This window comes from Vespa velutina, chromosome 24 (genome assembly GCF_912470025.1).
Source record: "Vespa velutina chromosome 24, iVesVel2.1, whole genome shotgun sequence".
Taxonomy (NCBI): domain Eukaryota; kingdom Metazoa; phylum Arthropoda; class Insecta; order Hymenoptera; family Vespidae; genus Vespa; species Vespa velutina.
Window position 1 is genome coordinate 3,354,305 of NC_062211.1, and position 27,110 is coordinate 3,381,414.

The 27,110-nt window shown below is 38.2% G+C and overlaps 2 protein-coding genes across 19 annotated transcripts in view; both read right to left on the reverse strand.

Annotated features, from left to right (window-relative positions):
* LOC124956906 (phospholipid-transporting ATPase ID) overlaps nt 1-23,074 on the reverse strand; it is a 29,991-nt gene extending 6,917 nt beyond the window's left edge. For 4 of the 15 annotated variants that reach the window (XM_047513299.1, XM_047513300.1, XM_047513298.1 and 1 more), the window contains exons 1-14: nt 8,522-10,340; nt 7,128-7,857; nt 6,866-6,924; nt 6,534-6,746; nt 6,206-6,411; nt 5,970-6,125; nt 5,224-5,866; nt 4,155-4,334; nt 2,854-3,595; nt 2,440-2,632; nt 1,183-1,334; nt 759-1,111; nt 279-504; nt 1-94 (exon numbers count right to left, since the gene is read on the reverse strand). The exon at nt 1-94 is cut by the window's left edge and continues 142 nt beyond it. In XM_047513299.1, coding sequence (XP_047369255.1) covers nt 1-94; nt 279-504; nt 759-1,111; nt 1,183-1,334; nt 2,440-2,632; nt 2,854-3,595; nt 4,155-4,334; nt 5,224-5,866; nt 5,970-6,125; nt 6,206-6,411; nt 6,534-6,746; nt 6,866-6,924; nt 7,128-7,857; nt 8,522-8,629 — 4,055 coding nt within the window. In that variant the 5' untranslated portion in view covers nt 8,630-10,340. Of the gene's footprint in view, nt 95-278; nt 505-758; nt 1,112-1,182; nt 1,335-2,439; nt 2,633-2,853; nt 3,596-4,154; nt 4,335-5,223; nt 5,867-5,969; nt 6,126-6,205; nt 6,412-6,533; nt 6,747-6,865; nt 6,925-7,127; nt 7,858-8,436; nt 10,341-10,845; nt 11,879-11,971; nt 12,398-12,521; nt 12,545-12,910; nt 13,121-14,300; nt 14,744-22,278; nt 22,435-22,877 lie in introns of those variants that run through there. The other 11 variants (XM_047513307.1, XM_047513306.1, XM_047513308.1 and 8 more) reach the window with 11 other exon arrangements.
* Nucleotides 23,075-23,327: 253 nt separating this feature from the next.
* Nucleotides 23,328-27,031, reverse strand: LOC124956925 (autophagy-related protein 13 homolog). 4 transcript variants are annotated; one of them, XM_047513384.1, is made up of 6 exons: nt 26,131-27,031; nt 25,613-25,961; nt 25,343-25,526; nt 24,862-25,210; nt 24,533-24,781; nt 23,328-24,445 (listed from the first exon to the last, which is right to left on the reverse strand). In XM_047513384.1, the coding sequence occupies exons 1-5, from the start codon at nt 26,281-26,283 to the stop codon at nt 24,569-24,571; spliced, it is 1,248 nt and encodes a 415-aa protein (XP_047369340.1). In that variant the 5' UTR covers nt 26,284-27,031; the 3' UTR covers nt 23,328-24,445; nt 24,533-24,568. The 4 variants fall into 4 exon arrangements, with proteins under 4 accessions (XP_047369340.1, XP_047369342.1, XP_047369341.1 ...); XM_047513386.1 differs by having other exon boundaries at nt 23,328-24,781; nt 24,862-25,099; XM_047513385.1 differs by having other exon boundaries at nt 23,328-24,781; nt 24,871-25,210.
* Between the last annotated feature and the right edge of the window lie 79 nt (nt 27,032-27,110).

Consider the following 27,110-nt stretch of genomic DNA (forward strand, 5'->3'; position numbering starts at 1 on the left):
ACAACTATAACTAATATTGTAGCTACAACACTGCCCAGCAGCATATGGTCTGAAAGTACATAGCCCTTCGGTGATACTCCATCCTTGTATGTTCCTTAAATGAATTTTATTTATATTAATACGTCTCTTTGGAAAAGATATTTCTAAATAAAAATTTCATACTACTTTTGACACATGTTTATGTTTATTAAAAAAAAAAAAAAAAAAAAAAGAAAAAAAAAAAAAAAAAAAAAACAAAGCTCGATAGAAATGATAAAAGAGAAGAAATTGATATTTACCATAGGGTACTAAAAATAATACGCAACTAGCAAAAAAACCATGTAGAGCACTCCAACAAAATTCTTTTTTATTAAAGAGAAGATTTTGAAGTCCAGGTGCATATAACTTTGGATACATTAGGCTATTTTTATCATTAACATCTTGATCAAATATGCCAACTGCCAAAACTGGTAGCGACGTATAAAATAGATTATAGACAGAAATGTACATTGGATCAAACACTGTCTGAAAATGAAATGGAAAAAATAAAAAATATACTCTCCCAGATATAAACATATAAGATATATCTATAGATATAACGCATACATTCTCTCACAGACATGTACGTACATCAGACAATATTTATAAAAGATCATACTCTTCGACTCTACTTTGGAACAATATTGCTCTAACAAAGGAATCTTAAGGAATCATATTCGCCTTATAATCATCATTCGTCATATTCAGTTAATGGCCAATAAAATAATTATAAAGCATACCTGTGCACTGAATCCACAGAAGAAGGCGAACCAGATATGGCAGAGAGTGAATGCAAAATTTTTATAAAAGAAGTATCTAAGGAACTTGCTCATTCTATAATACGACCACCTGCCGTGTACGAGTAATAATCTTTCTAAGAACCTAAATTGCCCTATAGAATAATCAGAGGCTAGTACAGCTTGCAGTCCTTCTTGTCCACTGATACCAACGCCAATATGAGCCGTCTTTATCATCGAAACGTCATTAGCTCCATCTCCGATCGCCAGAGTAACCGCATTTTTATTTTTCTTTATCAATTCAACGACCATCGCTTTTTGTAAAGGTGTTACACGACAACATATCACAGATTTACCTATAAACGAAGGACCTTAAATGAAGGACGAAGGAATTTGGCAAATATAAATTAACTATTATTGAACTTACATTGGCTTGATACTTCCAGAAAAAGTTGATCAAGTTGCGGATGCAATGCGTGCACTAAGGAATGTCCATTGATAACCACTGCAAAACCCATAGCTTGCTCCATTTCATGCTCATCCTGCTCGTCTCTACTCGGATTATATTCCGTATCACTGCTGTATACAAAAAAATATTAGCTCGAAAGAAAAAAGTCTTATCCTATAAGCGCAAATAATTTGATAGTTTCAGAAGAAATCATTGAATAATATAGATAATTAAACATTTTATAAAAGGATTTTGCTATTTTTTTAATCATTCACAATTTGATTCAGGGTACTTTGAATAGATCGATCTCCAAGGAAAAAGAAGATAATGTACATTAAATTTTAACGATAAACATGGTGCACAATATTAGATTCTACAAGAAACAAGAATGTGACATAAGCGGCATAATTTGATATATTTTGTTATAATAATTATTTCTAGGATTAATGTTAAGCATACAGAAAGAGAAGGAGTGAGTATCAAGCATCATCGTTATCTTTTATAAATTTTACATTTTTGTTTCCAATGAAACACTCGAAATGAGACGTATATCGCACTTTTTAAGTACAACTAAAACCTAATCTAGCATACTATGACATCTGCAGTGTATAATACTATCTTCGACAAGCAGGTAATTGGCATATTGTTTCTTCCTTCATAATGATGATAATAATATTCAAACGGAGAAGATAATCTGATAACCTTTATAATTTATACAAGGATTTGGTTGGATGCTGTCAAATCACATGCAGATACATTTTAATATTTACTGTTTTAACGAAAGAAGAATATAAAGGATACCAGGATCAAAATGTATAAAATATGATACTATAGCACATACCATGATCTAAGCAAATTCGTAGCACAATTATAATTCTTGTTATACCTTTAGGATGCCTTCAGGTAAATGCCCAAGAATGTTTCATTCAAGGAGATAATAATATTCGGCGTATGTACGGAAGTAACAATTCGTAATATATTTTTCATAGGAAAAGATTTGACTCTTTTCGTTTTAATTCTTTGGCATAAACCAGACAAAGAAAGCATTACACAATACATGGTGACACACAATCAATGTATAGGTATGTCTTTTAATAAGAGATATGTTAATCAGATATTCGGAATTAGATATGGAAAAAAAAAAAAAAAAAAAAAAAAAAAAAAAAAAAAAAAAAAAAAAAAAAAAAAAAAAAAAAAGGGTAATAGACTTTACTCCATCTCTTTCAATTGCCTGACCTTTCCTTGTCCCACCTGAATGTGACAATGGAGAGAGTTGGCCGATTCTGATGGCTGGAGGCTGTCTTGATGGTTTCCAAATATCGTGTCAATTGAGTTTCAACCCCATCATAAGTAGTAGCATCTACTACAAAGACATCGGTAAGATCGTCTGTTAACAGTTGACACGAATAACCGATGTTGATGGCCGTTTCTATGAGAAAAGAAGGACACACGATCAGGTGGTAAGCGTTATATGATAATTCATAAATGAAATATATGATAAATATCATAATACATTAATAGAGGAATGAAAAGTAACGAAGAGGAAGGATTTATGGATTTATCATTTTATAAGAAGGTCAAAAAGTTTTCTCTTTAAATTGATATCAAAGATCGTTGACAGATCGAATATTATTGTTCTTATAAATTTACCTTGTTTATCACCTGTTAATACCCACACTTTTATGCCAGCGAGTCCTAAATTCGCGATGGTTTGGGGTACACCATCTTGTAATTTATCCTCAATGGCAGTAGCACCTAATAACGTCATATCTTTTTCTATCTCTTCGTATATGGCGTCCAATTTGTCATCTCTATTCTCATGGCTGAGTGCCGCTTCTTGATGACGTTGTTTCCAATTATTAAAGAAGCTTTCATCTAAATCTCTCACTGAAAGGCACAATGTTCTCAAACCTTCGCCTGCAAATTTATTGAGATGATCCAAAGTCTTTGACATAATTTCATCGCTATCTTTCTTCAAACGTTCGTAAATGACATTGTCTGCCCCTTTACAATACAACCTAAGATGTCCATCCTTTCTCAATATTACAGACATTCTTTTTCTGACATTATTAAAGTCTAGAATACACAGTAGCTCATATACTTCACGCTTTCCCATTACTTCGATCGTTATGCTATTAGGAGATCTTTCTTTAAAGACAAAACCAAAATTTCTAGCTGCTGAAACGAGCGCTGCCTCGTCCGGCGACTGTGCTTGATACTCGAGCTTTCCGTGTTTCTCTTCTGGCATAACGGTGTGGCATAATGCTAATAAGCGAAAGAAACTGTGAACATCTTCATTCCCTTGCTTGACAGCTTCCAAAAGCGCAGGATCGTAGAATTTAAATTCAGGCTCGTAATCCTTGTTAAATGAAAAATCCAGGGGTGGCATCATCTGTAATAGTAGAAACGATCTTACATGAAATATAATTTCCCTTGTAAAGTTTTATCTAGAGTCAGTAAGAAGAGTGATCATATATTTTTATTAGTACATAGAGAAACAAGATGGGAAAAGAAATGTCAGAGCACAGATTATATGCATATGTGCGATATATATATATATATATATACCTCTCTTGTTATAATTTTATAATAAAGACCTCGTCGAAATACGGTGAAGAGATGGTGTTAGTTGACTCGTCCTTGAATTATTCAAGAAAATAATGTATATGAGCGAGTATAAAAAGTTTAAAAAGTATTTTAACCTACTGCGACGAGATGAGCGTGAGAGCGACATAAAACATGCACATCTAATTTTATTACACGGCATAATTGTAATGAAAAACGATAAGAAACATAAATTTCTTGTTATTCATTGATATAAAAACAATATGCAATTATTGAATTAATGAATTAAATTTATGTGTAGCGAGTATAGTGATAGAAAGAAGAAAACGAATATAATACAATTTTGGCACGGCCGACAGATGCGTGTCGAATATGAACATGCGTACTGAATGTTTGTGTTGAAGCTTTGGGCTGGCACTGATTCCTGGTTCTGGTGTTGTACTGGACATTCTGTCAGCTTGCTCCAGAAGACGGACGTTTGGACCGCTAAGCGGAGTATAAACTTGACGAACAAATTCCTGTCCGCTCTTCCATCGCATTGTTGGAGTTTGTGCAGCTTTGTCCGTCTACATGCAGCACACACATGCTAAGTGATGTGCACGAAAACTTATGCACAGTATGGATTTACAAAGAGATAGTGTCACTCTTTTTTTATTTTTTTATTCTTTTCTTTTTTTTTCTTTTTTTTTTTTTTTTTTTTTTTTTTTATCAACACTTGGTATTTCTCTTTCGGTTTTCTTTCTTTTACGTGCTCCAACTTGCAATTTAGCAAAATAAAATGAAAATATGATATCGCTGATAACGAAATAATACAATAACAAAATCAAAATTGTTGAAAGTCGAGATTTAATCGAAATGATTATGACAACGATGACAAATAATTACTTTGGAGAAAACTCCATAAATGGAAGACAAACGGATGGATACTAAAGTCCAGGATTTTGTGTTAGAGGAAGGAAATTTCACACTAGTAGCACGCGACTTTTCAGGTCAAATATGTTTTCTAATTTGTCCAAGTTCTAACCAAGCAAATTATATCATATTGCATACCATACTGTGCCACCATATATGAATGTAAAAATAAGTAATAAACACAATTTCACGACGTACGGATAAAAAAACGATGGAGTTCGTAACTCAATAACATAAGAAGAAGGAGAAGAAGAAAGAAAACGATAGATGAATAGACAGATAGCCAGACAGACAGACAGACAGACAGACAGATGGATAAATAGATAGATAGATAGATAGAGAGAGAGAGAGAGAGAGAGAGAGAGAGAGAGAGAGAGAGAGAGAACTCCAGTGTGCTTCAAAAGTAGATAATTCACGTGTAAAGCACAATTCGTTTCTTCGTTAACAAAGGAATCTTCATACGTTGTGTACGAACGGATTCACAATAGATGCACCTTTGATAAAGAACAGAATGATGTTACATACATTAAAAGTATATCTCACCTCGCTTAAATCGACGACTTCTCCAGTAACTTCGTCTACAGTGTCACCGTAACATTTACCAGCTACAGAACACTTATTAAAAGTCATTATATTTTGCGTTAATGTTCCAGTTTTGTCAGAAAAGATGTATTCTATCTGACCCAATTCTTCGTTTAACGTAGTAGTCCTAGCCTTGGCATGTGTATTCGTAGGCGCGTAGTACATTTCTTCGTCCCAATTGATCAGAAACGACTGCACGAATCTGATCACTTCGACACTCACATATAAACTGATTGGCACCACTGTGTTCAATACAATAGCATATGAAAAGAATACGAGGAGAGCGATCACTGTGGCACCTCCTAAAGGTTCGCTAGGCACTAACGAGTCCCAAGGTAAATACACTTGAAAATATCGACCCACGAGGCTCTCCCAAATACCACAACCGATCATGCAAAACAAACACATAGAAAGCAAGAAAAACACTATTCCAATAATCAGAAGATTCAGCAGCCTATCTATAGAGGTCCTCTTAAATTTGGTCTTCCCTGAGTTTTGCATTAATTTGGTATCCTTGCCCGCAAAGATGACCACGCCGTAGCACCATTGTGTATTTCTTAGTACACAACCTCGTAATATGATTTTGTCGTTATCCAACGCGTATCTGTAACATAAAAGTTAACAATTTTTTAATTATCTTAGACATTATTAATATTATCGGATAATTTGACGTGAACGTATTTTCTTGTTCACTCTTCTATCCTTACTTCCGTCCTCTCCACGTTAACGTGCCATCAAACTTATTCAACAAATTGTTAGGCGTTTCGCAAACGATTTCACCGTCGAATTGACCAATTGATTCGTGGTTGTCCATCATTTCGGCAGTCTCAGTCAAGCATTGCCGGCATTTTAAATTAGTCTCCCTAAAAGAATAAGATAGAAAATAATATAGACTCACGAACATCGGATCGGTGAATCTACAACAACATAGAACATTACTGACCCATCCAATTCTGCCGTTTCGATGTAACAAAGACCATTAGGTTCGCTCGTTGATAAAAGAAGAACGTCCGCCGCGACAAAGTGATCATTCTCCATTCTTATAACGTCCCCAACTTGAACCTGAGACCATTTCTCTTCGCGTAAGCTAGTGCCACGCAATGTTTGTGACTTTCTATTATTAACTTGTGAATCGCTGCTATGCCGTTGCTGAAATTGATACAAGTCAGTATAGAAAATGAGCATAGAAAATATTTGATAAAAGAAAAAAAAAAAAAAGAAAAAAAAAAGAAAAAAAAAAAGAAAAAAAAAAAAAAGGAAATATTACTTACAAAGTCGTCGTAGGCATCCTTAACGGCAGTGAGCATAAGTACCCCTATGAGCGGTATAGCTGTCGTAATGGGAGTCAAAGAGGATATGGCGGGTATCATTTGAAGCACCAGCAGGCATAGGAAGTAAAAGTTGGCGAGCCGCTGAAATTGCTCGAACAAATTCAATGGTAGGAACGTCAGAACCGAATACTTGGACGTTTTTATGTAGTTGTTCTATACAGAGAAAAGAGACGCTCTTACATCGTCGTATCTTGTTTTGCGCGGTGCGCGCACGATTAAAAATAAAATCAATTTTACTAGTACATGAGTAAGATTAAAGAATTAAATCTTACCGCATAATTAAACTGTGAATTGTATTCGCGATTATTGGCGCGGATGCGCCTCTCTGTTTCTAGAAGAAGGAAAATTTAATATTATTAACGTAAAAGAGTATTCATAAATTGATAAAAGACGATTGCTCGATGATTCTCATAGAATAATAATAACGCTGAGATTTTTCGTTGGTGATATTTTTCGAAGCAAGGGGATTTTGAGACGGATTCGATAGACGGTTCTCGTGTTCGAGAAGAAATTAACTAGGCGGTAAAGACTCACCGCTAGAAAAAAAAGATGTGCTACGACCGATACATTCTGTGGCAGGTGGTGAATTCGGAGGCACACTGGAAGAGGACGAAGCAGCAGTTGTGGAACGATACCTGCTGCCCTTCCATATGACCAGCTTGCCCAGTACCGTAAGCAATGATTCCCTGAAGGTATTGTGCCTGCTGGTACCACCAAGACTGCTCGACGAATCTCTTTTGGAGCATTCGTCGACTGCCTCAACAACTTCTTCGGACGACGATGGAAGATTCAATACTGCGTGAATCGATACGTCTTGTTGCTCTTGCAGTTGTGGCTTGTTGCGCATTTTTCGCCGTTTTCGCTTCTTCTTACGGCTCTCGTTTCCATCTTGAATGCAAATGTCCACAGCGCACATGGCTGCTTCTTTCGCCGCCGCTGCCGCTGCCGCCGCCGTCGTGGTTGTGGTCGTCGTCGTCGTCGTCGTCGTCCTCGTCGTCGTCGTCGTCGTCGTTGTTGTTGTTGTTGTTGTTGTCACTGTCACCGTTACCGTCGCCGCCGCTGTCGTTGCTGCTGCCGTTACAGTCACCGTCGTTGTCGTTGCCGTTACAGTCACCGTTGCCGCTGCCACCGCCGTCGTTTTCGTCGCCGTCGTTGTCGCCGTCGCAGTCGCCGTCGTCGTCGTCGTCGTCGTCGTCGTCGTCGTCGTCGTCGTCGTCGTTGTTCTTTTTCCTTCCGTAACATCGGTCTCGTCACACTCTTTTACCTTCGTCCCATCATAACGAAGAAGAGTTAGAATAACGGAAGGGTGCATAGGATACGATCGAAAAAAGATCGCTTGGCACGACGCGTTGCACATCCTCCATGGAATTCTATACGTTTTCATTGTACTTTTCACGATATATTCATCACAGAAAAAGAAAAAAAAGTTCACTATAATAATGGTAAATGAATCTTTAAACGTGACTTTTATGATCTGAGCGGAAACGAGAGTAACGTTTGACGCGCGTGCCAAACGAGCCGCGTGACAGGATACGGTAGAGTCCGATGCAAGAGGCAGACACTGGAAAGATCGGCAATAAATTTGGAATCTTGAGTATCATCATTCTCAAGATTGTAATTACGTCGATCGTTGAGAGAGAGAGAGAGAGAGAGAGAGAGAGAGAAAGAGAGAGAGAGAGAGAGAGAAAGAGAGAGAGAGAGAGAAACTAGTACAAAGGAAGCCTCATCATCTCTTTGAAGAATTCGACTTTGCATTGGCACATTGATCTCCTCTCTTTCATACTAACTTTCAGCAAGAGCATTCGACTCGAGTATACCGTCCTCGAGAATTTGGAGGACTCACCTCGAAGACTTCGAGTTCCAGCGTGTCGACCTCGACGCTCATCGTCTATCCTACGCACAAGCTATAAACCCTCTCTATGGCCAACCTCTTCGTCTTCGTGGCACGTAGGAGGTGCCGAGGAGACGATGTCCGGCTCGCCTTTTACATTCTTCTTCTCCCGTTTTGGACCCTCCTCTTCGTCCGTCCGTATCATTGCAGCTTCCGCAAGGCATGAATCTCTCCAAGGACGTCGCGCGCCCTACGTCGCGCTAGGTATCACGAACCACTTTCTCTTCGTTTCCTTCCCAACTTGTCTTGCAATCGCAAAACAGACGAGAGACGCGCATTTTTAAGCGCACGCTGAACCACCACTCTAAGAGGTCCCCCTTATTTTTCTCCCTTCCCTTTTACATATCCTTTGATCGGTCTTTAAACGCAATCCGATTGATTTATTAGGTGCTAATATCTTTCTCCCATCGTCGCGCGATATCCTTTTAAGTAAGAAATTGGAGAGATCTGAGAAATATGCTTTTTTTTTCTTTTTCTTTTTTTCGACGAGGCTCCGAGATGGACGTTTGACGAACAACGACGACGGAATGTTTCCTTCGCACAATTATTTTTTTCGTCCGATAAGAAAATTACTGTTTAACAATGTTATTTTAACGCGTTTAATTTCTTTCACCGTTCCTCCCCGAAAAAGCGCGAAAATTGAAGGATCCCGCGATTAGAGACGTCTACCTATCTACAGCGCCACTTACGTTTCTCTATCTCCCTGTCACGTGACACGTATCTAGCCTTTTCTAAACGCGTTCCACCACCACACTGAGGCCAATTTGAAAAACTTATGCGGGAAAATGACTTGATAGAGAAACATTTGACGTCTACCATCCCTACACTTTTTCTTAACGTTGATCGCATAATAGCTCGTTTATTCGAACAACGACCGTAAGGATATCACCGTTAAACGATCGGAAATAAGGGTGTTTCACGTTCCAATGGCCGATCGATTTAAACGTGATCGAAATCATAAAGGAACGATGAATTGGTCGATGCACGTATCGACTGCTAACATCGTTGTGCAATAAAGATTGGCGCGAACGCGTTTCTCTTCAATGAAAAATGGTGAAATGAACGACAACTCCCTTTGATTTCATACAAGAAAATATGTCTCGAAGGAGAATCATTCGCCGTCATCCGTCGTCGTGATCGTCGTCGTGGTCGTCGTATCGTCTTTCACGTAACGATCATCCACAAAGGAACGATATGTCGGAGAAGATATCCAGGATCATGAGAGTGATAATTAATGCGAAAAACTACGAGGAAACAGGATTCTGATGTCTAGCGCGCTAGACTCGAAAAGCGGAAGGCGAGAAAGGTGAACGAGCAGGGAGGACTGTTGGAGGATGAAGAAGAGGAGGAAGAGGAGGAGGAGGGAGAGAGGACCGATCGATATCAGGCGTCGACGGTGATGTCCCGTAACACGAGGATCCCATCGAAGGAAGTAAATGTCGATTTGCACCGATTTTATGTACTCTTCTTCTCCCGTAAATGCCTTCCACGATGAGGATCAACGAATAGGACGACGAAGATGACTATACTACAATGACGGCGCATATAGTAGTACAGAGATTGAATGCGCGCTTGTTTCCTCTGGTTTGCGACAAAAGCAGCGGCACTAGCACTAACAATGAAATTTGGAGAACGAGGAATAGGGAGAAGAAGAAAGGAGAAAAGAAGAATGAGAAATAAAAGGAGAAAGAAGTGGAGATATGCGCGATCGAAGGAGCAGCAGCACCCGAGTATTATACGCGTAAACGACTTTAAGATAATTTTCACAAAGCATACACTGGAGGCACTTGTCTACCAGTCTATTTTGTTCTCTCTCTCTCTCTCTCTCTCTCTCTCTCTCTCTCTCTCTCTCTCTCTTTCTCTCTCTCTCTCTCTCTCTCTCTCTCTCTCTCTCTCTCTCTCTCTCTCTCTCTCTCTCTCTCTCCCTTTCTCGATGTTCGGAACACGACGTAGCAAGGCTCTACAACTCGTCGATGAAATTACGGTTCGACGGCCGTCGAGTGACTTTGAGGCGTCGCCCCTCGACGGCGCCACGTGTCACGACGCTTACGCCAACGTCGAACGACGACGCCGACGCCGACGCCGACGCCGACGCCGACGCCGACGCCGACGCCGACGCCGACGCCAAAAGCAACATGGATGTCGAGATTGACGTCGACGTCTACAATAGGTAAAGAAGATTGCTGCGTTGACGACGACTTCGAGAGCTAAAGCGCGAATTTTTGAGCGCCATCGGATAGGATACACGCGTCTATCAATCCAATCTCATCTTCTCAAAAAAAGAAAAAATCATCGAGCATCGAGAGATATCGAAGAGAAAAAAGCAAATAAACAAACGTAGAAAAAAGAAAGTAAACTTACCTTGCATGGGACGCGTAGATGCGCTGCGCGACATTTTTCGTTGGCGGAAAGCGTTGATTAGGCTTGTTAAAATTGCTGATTAGGCTCTTTTGGACGGAGTCTATCGATATGCCTTTTACATGCGTGACGACGACGACGACGACAACGACGACAACGCGTGTCGATGCGTGTATCGTAATAAACGCATGAAACGTGTTTGATGTCGACGCGTCCTCGTCCTCGTCACCGTCGCCGTCGCCGTCGCCGTCTCCGTCGCCGTCGCCGTCGTCTTCGTCGGTACCAGCGAAATAAGGAGAAGTAAAAGTTTGCGGTCGAGGGCGGTAATTCGTTTGACGAATCGTTGTCGTCGTTGTTCTCGTCGTCGTCGTTATCGGAACGGCGACGAATCCTCGAAGAAGGGCCAAAGAACGGCCGAGGAATAGAGGAATTATCGTCCTCGAGCGTCGCGCTTCTCTCGCGCTCCGCTCGGATATTTCCTGGCGATATAATGGCGATAAGATATCCACTTTTGAGGATATGGGTGGTTTCTCGAGGGTGGCGTCCATGTGGGGTGAATGGTCACCTCCGGCCTACCCTCTTGTTACCACCGCTGTCGTCCTCGTTTTCGTCGTCGTCCTCGCCCTCGCCCTCGTCCTCGTCCTCGTCGTCGTCGTCGTCGGCGTCGTCGTCGTCGTCGTCGTCGTCGTCGGCGCCGCCGCCACCACCACCACCACCGCCACCGCCGCCGCCGCCGCCGCCGTCGTCGTCTTTCGACCGATCCCACCTCCACCTCCAGGACCACCTTATCCTTCTTCTTTCGATACTACCGCTGCAGCTCCTCCGCGTTCTCCTCCACGTCGGAAAGATATGGCTCTCGATGATTATCGGGGAAACCGATCTTCTTCTTCCACCTCTTATTCCCGTTGCCGCTATTGCCGTTCTCCTTTTCTTTCCTTCTTCTTCCTCTTCCTCTCCTTCCCAACACCAATTCTTTCCTGTAGAAATTTTCAATCTCGACGCTAGCCCTCCTCCTCTTCCGCCTTCTCTTTTCTCGCTATTGGACAAATGAGAAACTGTTAGCTTAACCGCATTCCGACTTGCGATTAGATAAATTCGATGCCATTTTTATCGCACGATTCGATCGTACCAACGCAAACCGGAAGATGCAATCCGGTCGATCCGAGTAAAACCTATACAAATCTACTGTTTCCGTTACGCATTCAAGAAACCTTGATTCGAATAGTAAACTTTCCGCAAGACTGACGTGTCTCCTCAAACCAAACGTAAACTCCAATCCCACGACGTACCGACGTATCTATACGTTCCTATCGTTGCATCATAAATATAGATTTCTCACTGGTCATCTCCATGCAACGAAATGACGCGTCATTTTATTACGCGGAAAAGATTGAGAAATAAGAATGAATAATTATAGACGACAATCAATGTTCCTTATTATAGAGCCAATGTGGACAATAAGGAAGGAATTTTTTCAATTCTTTTTTATTATTATTTTTTTTCTTCCCCCGAATAAATTACATCGATGCATCGATAGAGTTAACGATACAACATCTTTTTCATGAGGTTTAATATAGCGTAACGCGTTTCGAGCGACGTTACGAGGACAATCTCGTAAATCATCGACGCGGTTATGTAAAGCTAATATAAATAAAAGGACGCACAACAAAAGGACTCACGATAACGCGTGTAGTTGCGTGTGTTTTATCGTTTTCGGCTCGTCTTACTTCAATTTCGAATTTCGCGAGAATAGATCGAGAAACAATATGTCTTTCGACATATACTCCTCTCTTACCTCCAACGATAGATATCGTTTTTTTCTTTTCTCACGACGTATAAGTAGATCCGCGTAGATATATCTAGAGAGATATATATCTGAGACATGTGTAAATACAAGTATCTAACGTTCTGTACATAGTCGCGATAACTGGTAGCGCGTCACCGAACAATGTCAAAAAAGCAAACTAATATAGGAAAAGAGAAACGGTATATTAATATATACGGTACGCATATATCTTAAATAATTCGACTCTCGTCCCGTTTTGATATTTCTTTTATTAAAATATACCTATATGTGCCATCCTCTCGATTCGTTTCGTTCTCAACTTTTCTACGCGAACGGCTTTGAACATAGTCCGATCTCGCTGACGTTCGAAGGTTTCAGCTGTCCGTCTATGAATGAGGCCTTAACGCGCTCTTTATCGTCTCCCTCATGCTAATTGAGTTAACGCCATGCGTGGAATGAAATTTGCGATTCACGAAGAGCGAGATTCACTAAAGAAAAACAGAAGAGAAAGAGAGAGAGAGAGAGAGAGAGAGAGAGAGAGAGAGAGAGAGAGAGAGCTGTTCGGTGTGAAATTTCCTTATCATTTTCACCGATCGATATTCCGTCATTAGATGGTACGACCGCGATCATTGAAAATTTGCATCGCGATGCGGTTCGCGCGATTCGACACCAACAAGTGTACAAATATACTTGCAAGACTGAAATCTGAAAAATCGCCGAGTTCGACGCACGGTTACAGAGAGATTCTCGACCGAGCTGCTGGAGATGATCCAAGGTTAGCGACATAGACCGCATCGAAAAGTGAAAATACGAGAATCTTCGCTTCGGTCGTCGTGAATATTTGAGTTTGATAAGATCTTACATTCCGTAAGATGGTATCGATATCTACATATACGTATACATGTACATGTACATACATTTACGCCTGTGTGTGTGTGTGTCACAATGCGAATCATCATAAAACAATCGAGATAACTAAATTAATATGACAGACTTTAGCACAATTTGCTAGTCATCGTTTGTATTTCTCACGGCAATCTCGGTGATCTATAAAGATCCTCTAACAATAAGTTCTTCGAGACAGACGAAAATATGTTTTCATTTCAAAAAGAGATATAACGAAAAACAGTAACGCGGGTGTCAACGTTAAAATTAACGACAAGTTCATCGCGTGACCGAGATCCATTAGAAAATAGCGTCGAAATGGCGTTCCTTCATTCTTCTTGATTCGTTGACGTTTCTTTCTAATTAATACGCGTCGGAAATCGGAATAAGAATCTATTCCAGAACCGTTCGATTTTATTTATAGATTCTTACGTCTGCCGCAAAGAAATCACGAGGTTCTCCACTGGCCGCTTCGATAAAATTCATATATTATAGATTGTGCAATTTATTAAAAATAATAATTTTACGGGAAATCTTTGCAAGCGAACGCATACCTATAATGATGACATTTCACAATAGTTTTATAAATATTACGTTTTCACGTAATTAGTTACTCTTTAATATGATTACTCTTCGATAGCACGCTAAAGATCATTTTGAACGTACGCACGGAGATGACGACTGGCCTATTGCCAAGAAACACAAAAATCAAGAGTCTTCGAGTCGTATTCGGTAATTGTAAGAAAAAAAGTAACATACGATAGAAGGAACATGATGAGATTTTTACCTTGTGGACAGAGAAGACTCATCTCTTGGCATAGTAAAGATATCTCATTTATCGCCTCCACCCAAGGATGATGGGAGGAGGAAAGAGGAAGTCTACCTATATATCGATAGAATTTAAGATCGAGCGTGATTCCTCCTTTCGTCTTCGAGCATCGCGCTAAGATAAAGCGAGCGCGCGCGCGCTCGCTCACGCTCGCGCATTTGCGCATCCGCGAATTCGCGGACTTAATCGAACGACGATGGGGTAAGTGTAATTGGTCGAAAACGAGAGATTTCTTTTGAGACGAGAACGCGAGGACGACGTGCGCAATTATTATTATTCGAACGCAACAAGAAGACACGTGCGTGTAGTAACAGCTTCACGTTCACCGTTCGATACTAAGATGCGTTCGGAAGAAGAAGCGTCCAGTCTCTAACTTGCAAACTTCTCTACTAATGCGCGCCGCGATCCACCGCAAAAACCGAAGAACCATCGCCACCGCCGCCGCCGCCGCCGCCGCCGCCGCCGCCGCCGCCGCCGCCGCCGCGACGGCGCGTCGCGTTACTTTCCTTCCCTCTTTTAAAAAGCTTCATTATATTCGCGTGAGCCTTATAACGCGATCCAAGGAACATTGACATTTTGCGAATATCAGAAGAGAGACATTTTCCTCTTTCTTTATTTGACATTAATCGTACGACGACGTTAGAAACGTCAAAGGCGAAAGACAAATTTCATTGGGTGAAGGTATCCGATGATAACAAACGAGTGATGTTTCTTTATTGGTCGCTTGGGAGTCACGATGCCCTTTGAAAATCACACCGTGATTCCCTCGTCACGACCCGTGATCTATTACGTAAATGATCCTTCAACTTTTTCCCATGATCGTCTCTTACATATTTATATTACTAACGCCATGTACATTGGATACGCGTGTATATATATATATACACACACAGGCACACACACACACACACACACACACACACACACACACACACGTAAACTCGAACTCAATGAAAGGGAAAAGTAACCATATGTATCGGTGTATAATGTAAGTGTCTCTACCCTCTTTATGCATTTATAATACTTTACAACCTTGGAAAAAACTAACTACGCTACATAATAGCGTATCTGCGAAAGATAACAACGCGATAGTCTATTGAAACTATTTTCCAACGATCGGTGGGACGCTCCCTCCTTTAATGATGACACGATTACCAGCGATTCCCTGGGAAATAATGCACGACTAGGCTGGGCTTCGAGTTACTTTTGGAAGTAACTCGAAGCCCAGTGCGACCGTCCATCGTCATAATCGAGAATAAAGAATGTGCGACTTTTAATGGAAGAACCAAACCCCTGCGATGACCGAAGGGTAGGGCCGGAGATAGCAGAGGGCGCGGCATGGCCAATGACAGATATCGTTCCTTTTAACATTACCCCGTACGGTAATACGATCTAAACGTGACCGACATCTTTTTACCTTACATTTATCATCCGTCCTGCGAATATTATTTAGCCCAAGTACAGAGATTCCGCTGAAACGGGATTTACTTTTGATCCTGGCCCTTTTTTATCAAATAATTCATATTTAAGACACGTTAAAGCGCATCTTCTCAAAGGCTATATAGTCGAATTAGAATAAGTAACGAAGAGAAATACGTAAGGCGAAAGGGAAATAACTAGAAGAAATAAGAAAATGAATAACAAGAAATATTGCTCGTTGAAAGAAGGTGACTTGATCGACGAGATACCTAATAAATGGTTCATTAGTTCCAATATCTTCTAATAGGGAAAAGAAGAAAAAGGATGGTCGTCGGCTCATAGTTCGATTCGACCTTTCTTTCGTTTAACGTCGTAGTTAAAAAGTAGCTCGAACTCGTACCATCGAAAGTACGGCTTTTATCAATGATTCAAGACAGTGTACCGCTTTTAAAGTTGCAGAGACACATCGTATCGGACTGTGGCCGTTTGTAAGCGATATCACTTTCGCACGGAGCGGAGCAGAGCATCGTTGTGGCGGTCAAGGGCGAACGTATCCCCTTTAGGATAAGTAGGATGTGTGTGTGTGTGTGTGTGTGTGTGTATATTTTGTCCGATGACAACGTTCGCTTTCATTCGTAACCAAATAAAAAGGTAAAATAATCGTTACGGTTCAAAATTATCTTTAACATCGAGCATAAAAAATGTAAAGAGAACGTTTTAAAACTCGAGGCTAGTAATACTTGATGCGTCTTCGTGATTGGCCTTTCAACGACGGTCAAGGCCTCCCCAATGGTAAGCGTTAGTCGTCGTTTGATCGCAAGAAAACGATTGAACCACGTCAGACGCAAAGCCCGCTGTCTACGATTTCTCACGATGGAAGGCGGGAGTAAAATAATTGGAAGAGAAATGAGACGCGAATTCATTCCCTCCGACATGACGTACCTATCGAGCGCAAAACTCAATGCCGACTGTCGCTCTTTCGTTCTCTCTCTCGGACTCGAACACGATCGTCCACGCGTCTCCACGTGCCTTCACAGGCGGATCCACTTACCTACTGGCCATATCTGTCTTATACAGGATTACTACCAATGCCCTGTTTGTATGCCGTCATGTAACAGTATATACAAATTTATATGATACCGAACAAATTTCCTATTTTCGTTGGTGAATTTAAGAATTTATAATAATAATAATAATAATAAAAAAGGGAGAGATCACGGGACGGAAAGGGATTACGATTCGTCGCTCACCGACGATACTCACCGTTGTACGGTGGCTACGAGAGATATCTATTATTCAAAGCTCCGCTACGACGGATCGATGTAGTGACCGAACTAAGGTTATCCAAAGGATCGCTCCTCCACGTGTCCTTCCTTCGATTTTTTTTTTTTTCTTTTTTTTTTCTTTCTTTCTTTTTCTTCCTTCCCTTAGTTACGGTATCATTCATATGACATCATTTTTTGTTAGGTCCAAACAACTACTGAATTATAAATAGATAAGCTTAAAGAAATATTGAATAATTATCGAGTGCTAAGTGATAATCTACGTTAATATCGCTTCGACAACGTATTTCAAAAGATATATAGCGCTGTGTATATCGTTCGAATGGAATGTATTTGTTTTCGTTATTTCGACTTAATTAAATTCGGAACATCGCGTTCGAAGAACGCTCTACTAATATGGAATGATTTACTTTTGTCGGATAATTTCAAATGCTTCGTACGAAGCTTTTATCTCAAACCTTGATCGTCCAAGGATTTCTTTATTGCCTGTACTTTTGATACCTGTTGCTTCGTTAATACATGTTTACAATGATAAAGAAGAGCTACCAGTGTATATACGTCATGGACTATTATATATATAATTTCGCAATTAAGGCTATTTATCAAAACTTCGTCCGAGATCTATCCTTGTCCGATTTTGAGAAATGAATGATGGATTCGAAAGATAAACTAGATTGATTTTTTTCGATCTTTAAACTTATATCAAGAGATGACTTTCGCAGAATGTTAGGAAATTGTCACATTTCTGCCAACTTTACAATTGCTATTATTCAAGATCGATTTAAATGAGAACAATACTACCTATTAAAATTCTACAAAAGTACCCTTGTATAATCTTTTATTTTTATAAGTAATGATTTATACGTTAGAATTGGTCTACAATCGCAGCTAGGACGATTCTAACGAAGAAAGGCTTATTGGAAGGATAAATATTTATTGCACGAGAACAATTCTTATGTGTGCGCGTGTGTGTGTGTATGTGTGTGTGTATACATTCTATGTAAAAAAGCAACGAATCAGTTTTATCTTCTTAATGAATCCTTAGTCATGAAAATCTACCAGTAATTACTTTTAGAAGCGTTCATACAATAAACCATTATAATACGCTTCGTGGATTTATCATGTGATTATACTTATCGTTACGGTATGTCATTACAAGATAAATGCATGTTTCTTGTATCTAATCTTTATTCATTACGTTACTTTACGAAGAAAAAAAAAAGAAGAAAAAAAGAAAAAAAGGAAAAAACTATAGTCTTTGTCCAAAAGAAAAAAATTGAAAATAACTATGCCGAATAATAAGTAAATTTAGTTAAATATGAGTATATCATTGATTATCATCTATCGTTATGTAACTTATAGCTTATATATTTACATTGAATCGTGACCATAGCATATAACAATTGCAATAGGAGAAATAATTTTCAGTTCTCACGTTACTTTGTACAATATGTAACGATTCGTTTGTCGAGATATACCGGGTGAGGCACTTAAAAAGAAATGTTCAAAACAAAATCTCACTATTCTCAAGCGACATATCCAATGGGTGTAGAAAAATAAGTTTCTCTCAAGGTCATTTTTTGTGCCCGATTTCAAGATCACCAAGTATTTTTCTTTAATCGAGTTCTACAATCTTTTCCGCCTGAATCGATTTCTTATGGCATTTTGCCATAAAAAAAAAAAAAAAGAAAAAAAAAAAATATTAAGATGCAATATCGAAAAATGATTAGTTCGCGAAATATTTTTATTCATGTCACGATTCTTTTCACAAGTGCAATGATGGAAGCGCATTCATGATCATTCTTTTTGAAAGAGCAATACGCACCATCAAAAATAGCGTTAACTTTGAAATAGCGTCTCGAGCATTTTTTCCACAAAATAAAAAACGGACGGAGTTAATCTCTTTTAAGTGGCTCGACGTGTACTTGTCTACAATCCAGACACAAGGTAAAATGTGACATCATTTGTAATTCCAAGTATTTATCTGATTATATTTAGTTTCATTGTTAATTTTTCATATTTTTTATAAGTTACGCTCACGAAGGAAAATATACAACGCACAAATACAGAAAATTAGGAAAATACGTAGAGCATGTATAGGTATGTGTTACGCAAGTTTCTTTTTTCTGCTGCTAAAAATTCAGTCCTAGAGAGTAAAATCGATCCTTGAAAACTCGGCTATTTTTCGATTCTATCTTATAACTAGGGAACTGTAAAAGGTAGGGAAAAAAAAAAAAAGAAAAACATTACTTCATTCAATTAAAATTAGAAAAAGTTATAAATAAAAATATTAATAATTTTTCTAAAATTCATTTTTCACGTGAAACCCTAATCGATAGTTCAAATAACTATTAAACAACATAATACATACTTTTGTTCTCTCAATACATTGTTCACTTATCGTTTGAATACTTTGTTGTACCGATGAATTATATTTCTCGACAATTGGAAAACTTTTACATATCACAATCTGATATGCATGCTGCATAATAAGGAATTTATTGTGACATTGAAACGTACATAGAAAAAGTTTGATAATCTGTACAGGCATAATCTGTGGTTAGATTAGCAAAGTCAATGGTTCAAAATAACAAAATTGCTTTTTTTCGAGAATGTACTTAAAAATGATTCGAGTACGCATGCACCTAATGGCTTGCTCTTGTAAAATTCATGTTACACACACACACACACACACACACACGCAGCCGTTACTTTGTTACGAGGTTTCTCCTATGCGTAATGCGAGAGATACAAGTATCGGAATGTTATCTCGTTTTTGTTTAGCGTTGATAATGAGAATATATTAATATCACATGAAATGTATCGGATGATACATTTTTCTCCGAAGAGCTTCGTCGCCATGAAGAGAAATAATCCATAATATTCGCGTTTTCAAAGTTATATTCCGACTATACTTGAATTGCTTATTAAACTTTATTATGCGTTATCTTACCTTAGAGAGAAAAATAAAAGGAAAGTTTGATAATTGTGTTTAAAAATAAAAAGTTGTAATAAAGATAAGTTATACCTAGTAATTCTCTTCTTTTCCTTCATTTTATTATCTGGTATATTTACCGAGTGTATAATTAGAGATAAATTATCTTACTTGTTTAAGTGTTAGAGGAATACTGCTTGTCATAGAATGACGTATGATGGGACCCAAAAGTTTTTCGATCGTCAGGAAAGACAATTCATTGATGCAACAAATCTCGTGTTAACATTTGAAAAACAAAGCACGCTGCTTCGCAATTATTTTAAGAACCGACTTGAAGATTCGGAAAAGTGAATTTTAGAAAAAACTTCTCGCTACGTTACAATATCAATTTATATCATGAAATAAATCATCAATATCGGTATCTATTATTTAGCCACTATACTTACTAATGGAATAATATATTGACTTATAGATTTGCACTCGTTCGCAGAGATATTACTGGAACGATGTATCGATGTAATCATCGATCTATCTGGGAATTGTTTGTTTCGTTACTGTAAGAGATATGTATCGACTTTGTGCGAGCTGTTCCGTAATGATTAACCTTTTAAGTGGCATGGGTCGTTGCAAATTAACAATCGAAAAATTCCAAGTCGCGCGCGATCACGTTTTCTCTCAATATCACGAACTGTGGAATTGAGTGGGGTCGAGTAATATTTTTCTAATATTTTCCTGATACTTTTCTTCCAGTTCCGTCGATTAAACATTGATACAGTTTATAATTTTGCTACTATTAGGGTTAATAAAATTATAGCAGGTAATATATATATATATATATATATATATATATATATATATACATATGTATATATTTTTTTGGCATTTTAGTATTTGTAATATCTAATCGTTATCTCATATCCGAAGATTCAACTTTTTCTAAATATAAATTATACTACAAGTCATATTATATAATCTAGACAGGAAAATATATGAGATTATAGGTAAATATTAAAATGACAGTTAATCTTCGCAAGTCGCACGCTACATCCATCCCTATTAACTTTTCCTTCCTTTTATTTCGTACACACTTAATATACCATGATACACGAGTGCGAGTAATGTAACAGAGGGGAGGAAAAAAGGAAGAAAAAGAAAAAAGGTGAATTATAACGATTTAAAATGGTATATATCGGTGATACGATAAAAGTCGATTATCGACATAGAATGCAGAGTAGTACGTAGATCGTGGCTGCATGCCACTCAACATTTAACGATCGTACACATTATCTAAATGTCAGCTCGGTTCTTCGAAGGTTCCTAAAGAGTTCTAACGAGGCGAGGCGAGGCGAGGCGAGGCGAGGGTAAGAGAGCGTATTTATTTACTAACAACGTACACACCGGACGATAAATCGACGATAAGGGCGACAGTGTTCCCCTAACGCGTTTCTATAGTACTTTTCTCTTCCGTGCTGGTCGCTCAAGTCACCTACGCGATTCGAGGAAGAGCTGATGTACGTAATAGCTTTAACGTAAAACAGTATTTAACGAAAAGGTAAAGGAAGGAGAAAGAAGGAAGGGAGGAGGAGACAACGTTTGCATACGTTTCTCTGCAAAAAAGAAAAAACATCTGTTGCTTTGAAAAAAGCTCCTAAGGAGTGGTAATGATGGTGACGATGCGGAGCGAGAGGAAAGCAGGCAGAGAGAGAGAGAGGGGGGGGGGGGGGGTGGTGGTGGTATACGAGCCTCGTTGACGGATAACCTTTGGGCGATATGAATAATGAGAACATGTAAAAGTTGCCACACGACAAAATAGTAAACGTCCCGCTATATCGTAGATATCGGCTAAACTATTCCAGCTGTCAAAGGAAAGCATCGATATGAGAATATGAAAATGATCCAAGTGGGTTGGAATGTCGGCGAAACGAACGTATCGGTTTCATGATTCGACGTTACGTGTACATATTGAACGAATCGAGAAAGAGAAGAGTAGAACACGTCGTAATGTTATTTTTAACGTTATAAGTAAGAAACACTTTGCCTCGATATATATAGTTATATATATACGATTCCGTCATTAATGTCCTCCTAGGTTAATAAAGTAAGAAACATTGATAGATTCTAAAGGAACACGGTTTGTCATTGAAGACGTTGCCGTGAAATAGAAACATACGGTCTGGTCCGCTTACATAGGTGCAAATATCCCGAACGTAGAACATATAAAAATTTACTTTCGTCGAGCCGTTTATCCGCTGGATAAGGTTAAAATGATGGTCGTTCGGTTAACGAAATGCTTACTCACCGCGAGTGGCTATCAGTGACTGAAGATAGCGAGATGTTTTTTCGTTGAAATGACGGGGACGACATAACCCGCGTACGAAAGTAAACCAGCCATGTTGTTTACTGCTTGGAAAAGGGATCTCTTGCCAACGATGCCCTCTGCCCCGTCCACTCGCCTCTCTCAAACAAAAATATATCGAACGACCGAACTGCCATCTTTTCGATTTTATCGATAAATACTTTTCGCCTTTTCCTCTCCTGATAAATCAATCCCTCTCTCTTACAAAACGCGATATATCGAATGGATATATTCATATTGTAACGACAAGTTGAAATAAATTTATTGTTGACCAATAATAAAATATGATTCGTGAACAATCCTGAATTGTATTTGAATAAAATCAATTTTTATTGCGTTAATCGATTTTATTTAGATGAATCCTAAAACGTCATACCTAGAAGCTTTATTCGAAATAAAAGCTTTTTATTCGAAATAAAAAGTTTCGATAAAGCAACGCTAGATTTTGATACTTTCTTTCGATATATATAATCTCTATTTCCTTACTGCTTTATTATTTTCGATCAATATGAATGTTCGATTATCGATTTTATTAGACTTACCAGAGCGTCATCAGCTAGACTAAAATCTTCATAACTTTTTCAAACATTTTTCAAGCGTTCGTTCGCTTTGAATACGCTCTATCACGTCACAAATCTTTTTTTGTCCTTCCAACTGCCTTTTTCCCTATGCGAAAATAAAACAATATAATTCCTCGAAAGTACACGTTTTCATCGTACATTTTCAAAAGGACGATTTGAAAGAGATTTCAACGAATTTTATAACGAAATGCTATAATATTACCATACACGTTAAAATATCAGCCATCGTGCTGCACATACATGCGTGTGCGTGCGCGTGCGCGTGTACATACGTATTATAGGTTAAGAACCACGTGTTGTACCTGAGAACACAAAAGCGCTATCTAGGGTAGAAATTGGACATTATTTTTTGGGCCAATTCAATATAGACGAAGTGATAATATATATACCCTTCTTCCTTCTCTATGTAAATATTATAAAGAGATAACGCAATTATATTTATTCGATGAAAGTTATAATCGTACTGAAGAATAATATACACTATATACATACAATAAATAATAGTAAATCTTGCCTTACTAAGACTAATTAACAATTATTAATAATAAACAATAATAATAAAGCATTCAGACATTTTCGTACGCACGATGACAACGTCGTCAGTTAACCCTCCATAAGCATAATATTTTTGGTTGGTCGTGTTTACAAAATAATTATATGTAATATGTAAAAATATTACCAGTATGTATGATTATCACAAGTATAGAACTTGTACACTCGTCCTTCGATATACTTGGACAGTACTTTTAATATGCAATTAGAAAATATGTATATCTCTTGTATACGTGAGAATGCTCTTTTTATTTATTGACATTTATACGATACATCGGTAAGCCTGCAAATTCTTATTCGATTAAGTACATTTCTTTCCTTTTCTTTTTCCGCGATACAAGATGTTGTATATGTAGGATTTAAAAAAAAAGAAAAGAAAAGGAGAAAGTTAATCCTTCGATCGAACTAAGAAACTTTAATCTGGCTTTACTAGAGGTTACGATGGGCGACTTACTTACGGACTGCTTGTACATCGCATCAAATCACCTACAATTAAATATTACTTCATAATAAATCACTGGACAATACTCTGGTGGTTAAATCGAGGGACGGTGTACTTCAAAAAAAGAAAGAAAAAAAAAAAAAAAACAGATAAGAATAAATGTTGCGAGAAAAAAGGGTATAATGAAGTAAAACGTATTATAAAACGTCTAAGCGTACACGAGTTCAAAGCATTACATGCCGTTATAGAGGGTTGTTAATATATAATGTATATGTATATACGGCCGTAATAACGTGTAGACACGGCGCACGAGCCAACAAGCCGTTATATCCAAGATATTCTGCTCTCAAACGTATATAAAGAAAACATTTAACAATGGCATATAATTTTTGAATGGTTTAAAATTCTCATTTTCCATCAATCGTATATATAATTCGACAGAGAAACGGATAATAGAGAAGCAGCACGTTTACCAATTCGATTTATCGTCGAATAACAAACAAGCGTCGTTGCACCAGCATATTTATATTCGTTCCTAATAATAACAATATAATATATACTACTAGATGAGAAGAGAATTTCAATAAATATGAGTGCGTGGTGTAATAAATAATATTCTTACACATCGAGAAATACATGAAAAGTGTCTCGTCGTCCTTTAGTTATTGTTTTCAGTTTGACATAGCGACGATAAAATGTCTTCGTAATGCTGCATATTCGTCTCGAACGTTTCCAATTGCTTAGTAAGATCTCCCACTTGTTCTGCCAGTGTTCTTTCCTCCATAAATGCTTGAAGCTGGGGCGCACTTTGGCATTCCCGATAAAAGGCTCCCAAATCGCTGTTAGTGTTAGTAATAGCGAATGGTGTTTTCTAAGAGAAATGTATTAAAGAAAACGCATTAAGTTCTCTTAAACGTGTAACGTAAATATAAATTTGAAGACTTTAATTACCAAATCTACCATAATGAAATCGTCATTTGCGCTGGTCATAGAACAGCTACTCCTTCTAGATTCGTTCTGAGAATTGGACTTTGACGTTGTATTATCGTTCGAGAGTCTTTCATTGTTACCATTGTTGCTGTTGTCCGTGGCAACACCCGCCGTTACGTTTTTCGCATTTACAGTATCGCCGAGAGAGCCAGGAGCAGGTGGTGGCGGTGGTGAGGTTTGTCGAGGAGTCAGCAAAGAACTGAACGGTACATCCGGTATAACTAAATCTCCCTCATTGACCATAGGGGGCTTACTAATTACAAATGCCCCTACTTTTATAGTATCGCTCAAAGATTTGGAATTTTCTTCGCTAGGAAGGAGGATACGTTAGGAGAAATAGGTTATATCTCATTAAATCTCGATTTGATATAATCGAGAGAGATATATATATATATATATATATATATATACATACATATATATATAATATTATGGTATGTACCTTTGTTGATAACGGGCATGCCTTGGACTTAGATCCGAATGAAAATGATCGCTTTTAAGCATAATCGAATCTCGTCCCGTATGGGTTGGAGAAATGGTCATTTTAGTCCTATACGAGACCGACAAATGTATCGTACCAACGGGAGTGCACAGTTGTCCTACTCTCACGTGCTTGTAGTTGTCTCCTATTTTTTGAACGGAAATAACAATTTCACGAGTACGCATTTGAGATGAACGTACATGTATAATAAACATATGCATGTAAACGTACCTAAAGTGTGCAATTGAGGTTCCCCCATATATATTCTGTAACATATAACGTAAGAGTCTGGTCCTTGTCTACGGCTTAATTTATAAGCTGGAGTAATCCTCGAGACGGAGAGCAACGATTTTAATAAAATACCCATCCTGTTGTAAACCGTATACGTTACTCTTACTGTAGGATCACTGTGTTCTGGTAAAACGCCTAAACTCCATGTTTCTAAAACCATCGTATCGCCTTCTACGGTCCTCAAGGAGATTTCTATACAAAGCGGTATAGTGGAATTTACTATTTCACCGCAGAGAGCTCTCTTAGCCTCTGCCAAGACATCGGGCAGATCTTGAATCGCCAAGTTGAACTACACAACAATATTAAAATGGCTTCTTTATCGACATAAATCTCTGTATGTAGTTTGAAAATACTGTTTATAATAAAATCCCGTTCATCGAAATACCGAGTTTGAGGTTATAGGAATAATCTAATCGTCACGAACAGGTGCCAATAATGAGAGAAAAAAGGCAACTTACCCAATCTGTACCCGACGAATTTGGTTTACACTTTGTGCATACTTTCTCTCCTGACCTGGACTGTACTATTATTTGGGCAGCCTTTAACGCCAAAAATTTCGTAAATTTATCCAAGTCCTTCTTATCCTGCATACTTAATTTCAATGTTGACATGTTATGTTATTGAACCGTATCCATACGTATTTTTCTAGAAAGGTAGAAACGTATTTCTAGAAGCGAGAAACCTCTTGTCGATGATCGATACGTAAATACGAAAGTAACACATTTTTATCACTATCCATTGTCAACTTTTAATTCGTTCCTCTTCTCTCTATTGCGAATCGATAATGTACGTACAATTTTAGTTCATTGTTTAAAAATTTAAATAAATAATAATATCGAAGTGGTGGTCAACGATAATCGTTCGACAATATTGAGAATCGTTCACTTTGGCAACGTGCTCTACACCACGTTGTTGTTACTATGCCTTTCACTGAAATAAGACACGTTTTTAAATGATGACATTTCATACTCGATCACGATCTTTTATCTTTCTCAAGTTCTTTATTTATATCGACTGATTTTTTCAAACGTCCACCCACGTAATTTGTCTTATATCTTCCTTTCCTTTCCTTTCCTTTCTTCTATCCTGACCGTTGATCGATCACATTGCTTCCCTAACGATGTGTTGACTTGATCGCGCCTGCGATCTTTACATAAAACTCGCCCAATTGATAATATATACGGAAATCATATTGGGATTATTAATCTCGTATATCCACCTGTTTTTTTCCATTTTAATAAAATTAATATTTCCGACGGCGATAGAAATTCAAGAAGATCTAAACATACAATTATACACAAAACGTCCGATCGTACTAGAACTAGAGTAACCCGATGACAAGAATTAAGTCATTGAGTATAATTTCATTCGGTCGAGTATTGGCCGTCAGGGAACATTTAATTATTCCCATAGAAAATTACTTCCTTTTTTCCCTATC

Excerpts from the sequence above, each read along its gene's own strand:
- LOC124956925 (XM_047513384.1), bottom strand. The coding sequence starts at position 26,283 with ATGTCAACATTGAAATTAAGTATGCAGGATAAGAAGGACTTGGATAAA. Across the intron at positions 25,527-25,612 it reads ACCTCAATTGCACACTTTAG|GAGACAACTACAAGCACGTG; the intron begins GTACGTTTACAT and ends TTCAAAAAATAG. Across the intron at positions 25,211-25,342 it reads CATGCCCGTTATCAACAAAG|CGAAGAAAATTCCAAATCTT; the intron begins GTACATACCATA and ends CCTCCTTCCTAG.